The 9,802-nt window shown below is 34.4% G+C and overlaps 1 protein-coding gene across 1 annotated transcript; it reads right to left on the reverse strand.

Annotated features, from left to right (window-relative positions):
- Positions 1-202: 202 nt before the first annotated feature.
- Positions 203-5,932, reverse strand: LOC125206658 (LRR receptor-like serine/threonine-protein kinase EFR). The gene is made up of 4 exons (XM_048105897.1): positions 5,000-5,932; positions 4,715-4,786; positions 937-2,910; positions 203-827 (listed from the first exon to the last, which is right to left on the reverse strand). The coding sequence occupies exons 1-4, from the start codon at positions 5,907-5,909 to the stop codon at positions 460-462; spliced, it is 3,324 nt and encodes a 1,107-aa protein (XP_047961854.1). The 5' UTR covers positions 5,910-5,932; the 3' UTR covers positions 203-459.
- Between the last annotated feature and the right edge of the window lie 3,870 nt (positions 5,933-9,802).

Below are 9,802 nucleotides of genomic sequence, written 5' to 3' on the forward strand. Positions count from 1 at the left end.
CTCACAAGAATATGCACTTTTAGTTGGACACGGATTTTAACGCACAATGGATAAAGTAACAGGGAAGTAGAATAAAAAAGTAATTAAAGTAATGTTAGTGAAAACTGAGTTCCACCACACTAGAGACAAAAGAGCTTCTAAATTTAGAAAGTGCATATTCTTATAGGACGGAAGAAGTATATTTTTTGTGTGGGAAAGTATAGAGAATAAATTTAAATCAAATTATTGGTTCATAATATTACAAACTTTGGCCTAATTTGATATGGTATTTTCTAGGAATTTGATATTTGGTCATAGAAATCAAAACTTATTTAATTCATTCGTTCCTTGTACAATTTGCATCATAGTCTATCACTGCACTGTAACGCGTAACCTTATTCTAAACTGAAATCACATACCATAATTTGCCTTATTCAAAACTAGAATATACATGGCATTATTTGCAATACAGCATGAGAATCATCGCCTGACGTTGCTGACCGTTTCTGCTGTTGCTTTGGATTTGATCTTCTGAAGAGAAGCCACTACTTCGATCATGTTGATTCTTTCCTCCGGCAAAAAGGCTACACATTTCATAGCCACATCAAAAACTGATGACACACATTGCTCATTTGATTCAAAGTATTGATCATCTCTCGATAACAATCCAACCGCCACAATTTCAGATACTCGATTTTCTTGCAAAGCCGCACTCACCCACTCCTTTACGCTCATTTCCCCGTTGAACATATCATTCGTTGGCCTCTTTCCTGTAAACATCTCGAACAACAAGATTCCGTAGCTGTATACATCTCCGTTTATTGATACTTTTCCTTCCGATCCATACTCTGATCGTGTTACAAGTACACCACCAACATTGTCACCAAGACATAACTAATAAAAAAAGTTTAAAATTTAAGAAATTATTTAAAATATGGAAAGTTATATATACATCACCTGGTGCTGCATAACCGACAGTTGCTAGGGTTTTTGTTAGAACCATAGCCTCCCCTTCGTCAAAGAGCTTGGCAATGCCAAAATCAGCAACACGAGCAACCATGTCTTCATCAAGCAACACATTGCTTGGCTTCACATCACAGTGGACAACGGGATACGTATGGCCATGATGAAGATATTCCAAAGCTAACGCAACATCTATTGCTATCTGCAAGCTTTGCAGAAGATCCAAGCAATGGCTTCCGGAATGCAGCCATTTCTCCAAACTCCCATTTGGCATGTATTCAAGAATCAAAGCTCGGAACTCTGGATTTACACAACAGCCAATTATTCGGACTAAATTCCTGTGGCGAAGCGCGCTTAGTATCTCACTCTCAGTATCAAAGCTCTTGCTAGCACCTTCCAACTCCAAATTGAATATCTTCACCGCAACATTTAGCCCATCGGAAAGTGTTGCTTTGAATACCGAACCAAAGCTCCCTCTTCCAAGCAGATTCGTTTCACCAAAAGAATCCGTTCCTCGCTCAAGTTCTAAATACGAAATTCTCCTCCAATCAATTTTCAATCCAATGCCCTCATCCGGAGTTGTGATCCTTATCTGATTGCGTCTCCTTATAACAAAAACTACGATCACCACCAAAACGACAACCGCAACGAGAGGGGGCACGAGATACTTCACCAACCGATCATTCTTCGATCTTTTAGGGCAAGGCGGCACTTCAAACCTTGCATCACCGCATAGACCAGCGTTGCCAGCAAACGAATCAGCAGTGAAGTTAACAAAGCAGCCCTCATTCGGAATTTCTCCTTCCAATCTGTTGTTAGACACATTGAAGTAAAGAAGAAGCTCGAGGCCTTGTAGTGACTTAGGTATAAATCCAGAAAGACTGTTGTTATACAAATACAGTGATTCTAAACTTTTAATATCTCCCAAGGATTCAGGAATGTTTCCATCAAATTTGTTATCATTCAAAAGCAAAGTAGTCAGTGATTCACACTCACCAATTGAGCTTGGAATCAGACCACTAAATTGATTAGAAGAGAGGTCTAATATATCTATTCCTTTCAAATCCCCAATCAGAGATGGAATCTCACCACTAAATTGATTCAACTGCAGCTCTAGATACACCAAATCTTTAAGACTCCAGAAGCTCAAAGGTATCGCCGAGTTCATCTCGTTCATCGCGAAGGAGACAATTCTTAGCGTTTGAATTTCACCAAGGCATCCCGGGATCGAGCCGGTGAACTGATTCGCACTCATATTCAAGTCCCCCAGCATCCGGAGCTGACAGAGATCATTTGTGATTTTCCCCTCAAGTTGATTTTCTCCAAGCCTCAATACTTGGAGGTTTGTCAAATTTCGAATAGTCGTTGGGACGAATCCGGTTAGTTTATTACCAGAAATTTGCAAATTCAGCAAACTAGTTAAGTTCCCAATCTCAGAAGGAATGCCACCTCTAAAGTCACAGTATGAAGCCCTTATCACTTGAAGCGAATTCGAGAAGTTCCTGATCGAACGAGGGAGAACTCCCGCCATTTCGTGATTATACGACACTTCTAATCTTTTCAAAACGGGGCAGTTTGTTAGGGAAGATAGGAATTCATCAGCTCCGGTGAGATTGTTTTCCCAGAGGGCGATCCTTTCTAGGTTTCGTAGATTGGAGAAGGAGGGAACGGAGCCGGTGAATGAGTTTTTGTTGAGTTCCAGGATAGTGAGCTTGGTGGCGTTGTTGATGGAGCTTGGGATTTTGCCGGTGAGTCTGTTGAAGAATAAAGTAAGTAGCTCGAGATTGGGAAGTGAAGCTCCCATGTTTGGAGGGAGAGGTCCGGAAAAGAGGTTTTGTTGGAGATGTAATCCTTTCAATGTTGAGAGGTTGAATATGGAAGATGGGATGGAGCCGTTTAAATGATCGTTAAAGGGAACCTGAAAATGCTCAAGGTTTGATAGTTTTCCTATCTCTTCAGGCAGTTCACCTGTCATACAAATTAATGATAATGATTTGCATTTATTATAGAGTTGCAAGGCTATAAAGTACTCCCTCCGACCCGCTTTAGCAGTCCCGATTACTTTTACAGTTTTATGTACTCGTTTTGTATAAATGATAATAAATAGTTAAAGTGGAGAACTGATAAACTAAAAGAGAGAATAATATAAGCAAGTTTTGACTCTACATTATTCTCTCTATTAGTACTTTACTATTTCTCCACTTTAACTATTTATAACTCCCTCTGTCCCAAGGAAGATGACCCCTTACTTGGGCGTACGAGAATTTATGCAACTTTATTTTGTTTGTGAAGTGGAGAGAGTAAAGTAAGAGAGAGAATAAAGTAGAAAGAAAAGTGTTTCCATTTTTAGTAATGAGTCATCATAGTTGGGACAAACCAAAAAGAAAAGTGGGTCATCTTTAATGGAACGGGGGAAGTATCAATTTTACAAAACGAATGTAGAAAAGTAATCGGAACCGCTAAAGCAGGACGGAGGGAGTATGCAATTATGATAATAAAAGTAATGTTTAGTCGACAACCTAGTTGGAATAAAACTAGTCAATTTTTAGATTTTGTGAAAACTAATTGAATCTTTATTTTAGAATTTTTGGTGAAGATAGTATTGATTATACACTCCCTCCGTCCCATAAAAATATGTGCACTTTACATTTTCGTTCGTTGCACAAAAATATGTGCATTCCATTTTTATAAAGTTAAATCAATTTAATAATGTAGGTCTCACTATCGACTAACTCTACTTTAACTACTATTCTCCTCCTCTCTCTTACTTTACCATACCATTCACTTCATATCTCTTACTTTACCAATTTTGTCTTAATTCCTGTAATATACTCATTGCCCTCATTTTTATGAGACATAGGGAGTATTATTTATCAAATTGATTGTTTTTGCTTTGCTCCAGTGGTTGTTTGAGTTATTATTTGTGCCTCTATCATTCAATTGATTAGTTACCTCTTTAATGTTGTTAGGGTTAAAAAGATTAATCGTGAGACGAAACACTTAACTTTGATAAAATGATAATTTACACTTTGATTAATAGAACTCGGGAGAGTTGAGTTTTGTGTGAGGCGTTTGATCATAGTGATTTAAGGAGTTAGATGTTAGGTATTTGAAGAGGACTTTAATCTTAACAACTAATCTTCAAATTTCTAAGTTCGGAGGAAGGTTTAATCTAATAGAGTGACCGACCTAATAACACTAAAGACACTAAAAGCAAGGGAGGATAATTGGATAATAACATGGAATTGTGCATTAGATAGTAGAGTTCTACATTCATTCTAAAACATGTACTGTGGTACTGAAGTTGACACTATAGTGTCCATAGGAAACGATATTCTTATTTGCATTAGCTTCATACACTTGTGCGATATTCTTATTTGCATTAGCTTCATACACTATTAGAGATAGAAAGGTGTTAATCATTTCTAAAAAAGAAATGTTTCATTTACTACTTAACCAATCGCACAAGTGTACGAAGCTTCATACACTTGTACTGAAGCTAAATGAAACATTTCTTTTTAGAAATGATTAACACTTTTCTATCTCTTATACGGAGTATTATTTTATTATCTTTCTTACTTTATTATATTTTACTTTTTATTTCTGTCTCATATTTTTTCCCTACTCTCTTATCTATTACTCCACTACACACCACTTTCTAAAATTTTGTACAAAAATAGAAATGTCTCATTTTGATCGGATCGTTTTTACTGTTCATTTGGACTATGTCGGATTTCACCTCTGTTATAAATGAAAGAACAAAATAACGTACCTTCCAGCTGATTAGAAGAGAGTCCAAGAAGTTTCAGAGATGTAAGATTTCCAACTTCCTTTGGTATGCGACCTAGATTATCAGTCACATAGATTGAACATAGAATTTGATTAGCTATACATACAAATCAAATATTTTCGATAAAAATATTGAACATATTCATAATATATGTTCAATATTTAATTAATTGATGTTCAAATAAGTCCAAAAAAAAAGTAAAACATCAGTTTCGAAGAATTTAATTTATTCTAAATATGACACATTCCAACAAGAAGACAGCAATACCTGTTAAACCGTTGGTCGACAATGATAAAAACTCAAGCTTGCTCAAATCCCCAATTTCAAGTGGTATGCTTCCACTTATGTTATTATCATTTAACCAAATCTCTTCCAGCTCTCTGCAATTGCCAATATTCGGTGGAATACTCCCCAACAACTGGTTATTATTCAATATTATTCTTTTTAGTTTTGGATTTTCATTACTACACACATCATTTGGCATCTCACCACTTAAACTATTAGATCTCATATTCACATTCACCATAGTAGAAATATTGAATATGCCATAAGGCAAAGAGCCTATGAACATATTCCCCTCCAAATTCAACCTTTCTAGTGAAGAAAAGTTGGCAATCTCTTTCGGAACATATCCTTCAAGAGAATTGTTTCCGAAATTCAAAGTTAGCAAAGTGGAAGCATTGAACAAAGAAGGAGGGATTGTCCCAAAGAAGGTGTTGTTATTGAGATGGACATGTTGGAGTTGTGATAAGGATCCTAACCATAACGGGATTTCTCCGGTGAGGTTGTTGAATCCCGCGTTTATTACCCTCAAACGACGTAGTTTGGAGAGGTGGGAGGGGATCGAGCCGGTAAAGTTGTTGGAGCTTATGTCGAGGGATCGGAGAAACGTTAGGTTTCCGAGATGTGGAGCTAGGGTTCCGCGGAGGGAGAGGCCGGAGACGTTGAGGGCGGTGACACGTTGGTGGCGGGGCCCGCATGAGACGCCGGTCCATTCGCAGATGGAGGTGTTGGTGGACCAGTTGTTGAGGGAATTAGGGTTTGATGTGAGGGAGTTTTTGAAGGAAATTAGGGATTGTTGATCATTTGTGTAGTTGGGAGTTGTTTGGGTTGAGGAGGGAGTCAATAAGTTTAGTATGAAAAGTGTAAGGGAAAAAGAAAGGAAATAAGTCTTCATTCTAATTTCTTTTGATTGATGAATAATTGGACTGTGTGTGGTTATGAAAAGTAAGTATTTTTGTAGTATATTTATGAATATTTGATTGTGTGTGTATGCAAATTTTGATGATGGAAAAGTGAATAATAAAACAAAGTTGGGCGTGTCGATCACGACGACGTCGTTTTCAATTCTACCGTTTAATTATGTCTTTTTTCGTTTCTTAATTAATTGAAGTTGTTGGCTTTGAGAGTGGAAGATGGGAACGTCGGAAAATTCAGATTCAGGTCAATGAAGAATTTTCCATTTCATATTAAATTCTACATATTAAAAATAAATGCAAGATTAACGGAGTGGACATGCAATTATTGTTTTGGGACCCAAACACTCTAGTCCACGAGTTTAGTTTTTGGATTATTTTTCGAAGATTAAATAGTTTCATATTGCTATATTACCAATGAAATAGTCTCTGTGTTATCGGTCCATCAAAATTAATTTACTTTTATATTTTAAACTTGATTACCACACATTTACTACAAATGTTATATAATTCATTATCCATTCACACTATTTAAACTACTTTTTTATTAATTATTCAATCATATTTTCCTTATTTTAATTAAAAACTTTTGATGTCTCCTAAATTTTTATTTTTAAAGGACAGTGAGACTATAATATTATGTCATTTGTGTTAAGAGTACGGGTAACTAAAAAATCAATCTCAACTAAACTGAAATATTAAATTTGGTAATGAGTTTTTTTATATTTGAATTAGATTAGGTCGAAATTTATTTTCTTCAAAAAATTTTAAATTTTGAGTTCAATTTGGAAAATTTAAATGGAAAAATTCAAAAAATCTTAATCATGTTATATGTTTATACATATACAGGTTTGTGTTAAAATGACAACACCTCTTAAAGTAACACCATACCATCATTCCTAGCCAATCATTTGTACACATGGATGAATAATCAGTTGCCATGTGGCAATTATAAAAAATGTTCAAGGGAAAATTTTCTCGGGCTACAATATCCAATACGGTAGACTGCAATTTTTCTCAGCGTATTTGATATTGCAGTGTAGCGTTTATAATATTGCAGTGTAGCGTGGTGTCACAGTGTCATTTTAAGAGGTGGTGTCATTTTAATGCACCCCAACATATACATAATTAAATAACATGTTTTATTCAAACATAATATTTTATTTTAATAAATATAGTTAAATGGAGTAGTAGTTTTTATTAAGTTTTTTTAGATATTCAGCTTTTGGGGGAATTTTTGGATATTTCAGATTTCCGATTATCTTCATATTTTCAAAATTATCGGAACAGTTTGGATTTGGTAAAAAATCGTTTTGAAAACAGAATGTTAATATCAGTTATTATTAAAAATTGTTTTAAAATATTTTATTTAATTTTAAATACTACTTTTAATAATTGATGGAATTACCCCTCAAAACATTGAAGATATTATTGACCAAAAATTTTGAAAATAGTAAAAAAGTACTTCAATTGATTTTAATTCGTAGTTGACTGACCTCAAATGATATTTTCAAAGTTCATGAGCCTAAAATGGACCTAAAATGATAGTTTGACAAAATTCGCGGACCATAAAAAAATATTCTCTCTCTTATTTAATTATTTTATAGAAGATTCGGTCCGGCCAGTTTTTAAATTATTGCTATTAGAGTGTCCACAATAGCTCAGCCACGGCGGTTGACGGGGCGCAGCTGCGGCGGTGTATTGCACGTCGTGGACCGCCGCAGCGGTGCCGGTGTTTGTAATTTTTGTTTCTTATTTTATTTATATAAATACAACCTATTCCCAATTCATTTTTTTTTCATTCCATTATTTTTATTCTACTCCAATTAAAATATACCAACGATTAATAAAATAATGTGATTGATAGCTGTGGCGTGGGCTGAACAAGTTTTTGTGATTGTGGATAAGTTTTTTGACTGTGGCGTGACTGTGTCGGATTATTGTGGACACTCTTATGGTTGAGTTTAAAATTGTCACATGCAATTGGCCGGCAACATATTAAATTGAAGATGGAAAGGTCAATCAGATCTTCAGAATGAGTTGTTTTCAATTGATTGGAATAAATCAATAAAAATTGATGCATGCATAATAAAAGTATATAGTCGGAACCGATCTTAACATTTTTTCTGCTCATGCAATTAATACATTGACCTAAGTCAACCTTATGTTTGGTCAATTAAATCAACTGTATATTTTATTCACTGTCCCTTTATTTTATTTTGTTGGTATTCATGATTCTCGATCAGTCGATTGTGTGTGCATATACGTAATTGGCGACATCATTTTCAATTCCTCAAATCATAGTTGGAAAATTTAAATGCATACCCTGTTGATTTGTTGGGACAGAACATTTTTTCCTCATGCGTTTAATATGTCGACACATAATTCAATTTTTTCTTTCTTAATTATTTCATGTCTAAGCTAGGCGTTAAAAGTGGAAGATGGGAGTATATGATGCATGGAAATGATTTTTGGCGTAATTTTGTTTTTTGTTTGTGAAAATGTGTTAATTTAAGGTCCGTAGTGAAGGGTAATTAAGGGCGTGTTGTGCAATTTCTAACTTTGGGCATGTTGTATGATCAGAATATATCATAGGAATACTGCAATTTCATGATACAAATAGTCACGGAAAGGGAAAATAATTTTGCGACCTTCTACAGTCGGCGAGTTCCATCCCCACGATATTTTTTTCTTCTATATATTCAACTAAAGATAAAAATAATAGTACTAATTTAGGAAAATCTATAAAAAGTAGTAGTAGTAATAGATTTCACTTTCAGTCTCAATAATTCGAGTCGCTCATGATCTTTAGGTTTAATATCAGAAATAGACTCGCAGAAAACACGTTATTGAGTAATAATACTCCTTCTATCCTACTCTAACTGGATCATGCATTTCTTATTTAGCACGAGATTTTATATAGCGTAAAGTGGAGAGAATAAAGTAAGAAAGTGAAAAAGGTAGAGAGGGTGATATTTTGATATGTAGAAATGTATTATTTGTAGTGGGACATCCCAAAACTAAAAATTTGTTCCTTGAAGTGGGATGGAGTGAGTATAATTTTCAAATTGATAAATTTAGAGATAATAACAGTTAACATCACTAGTATCAATCATCTGAATATAAAAACCACAAAATCTTATTAGCTAAATGATGTCGGGGTCCTATGAGAATGACCAAGCCAAGATAAAATGGAATGAAAGATTGAAGAAATGCTACTTTCTTAAATCTAAATTTAATCTTAAAATGATATATATGAGACCTAAAATGATTTCTACAGTGTTTACAATTACATGGCCTAAAAACTTTCCATAATTCCTTAACAATTCAAGATAAAATAAAATAAAATAAATTGATGTTTTCGCCTCTCAAACAACTCAGGGTGGCCAAAATCTATCTCGATTTCTATGTCTGTTTCGCAAGTTGTGTATGAATTTCAAGGAATTCTTACTTGACTTTTCGTGAAAACCCATATTTAATAAAATTAATTGAATTTAAGTCCATGAAGCGATTTAGAACAAATATTAAATCGCCATCTTGTCTCTAGCAAAAACTTCCTCTACATTATTATTAAATTCTACAAATAAATTTATATCATCATCTTGTCTCTAGCAAAAATTTCCATTGCATAATTGAATTCTACACATAAATTCCACATGTGCAAGTATTGTTTCTGAACCCAAATACACTCATCCACAAGTTCAGTGTACCATTCTTATTGAGAATACAACTGTTTTCTTAGACCAACAAACATATTTTTCTTGTACCATTTTAATTTGAACATAACTTGACAAAAATATCTAAAATAGGTGAAGGCTCGTGTATTTTACATGCAAACAATCAATGGAAAGTGATAAGTATTTGAATTGATACA

The sequence above is a fragment of the Salvia hispanica genome, chromosome 2 (genome assembly GCF_023119035.1).
Source record: "Salvia hispanica cultivar TCC Black 2014 chromosome 2, UniMelb_Shisp_WGS_1.0, whole genome shotgun sequence".
Classification (NCBI taxonomy): domain Eukaryota; kingdom Viridiplantae; phylum Streptophyta; class Magnoliopsida; order Lamiales; family Lamiaceae; genus Salvia; species Salvia hispanica.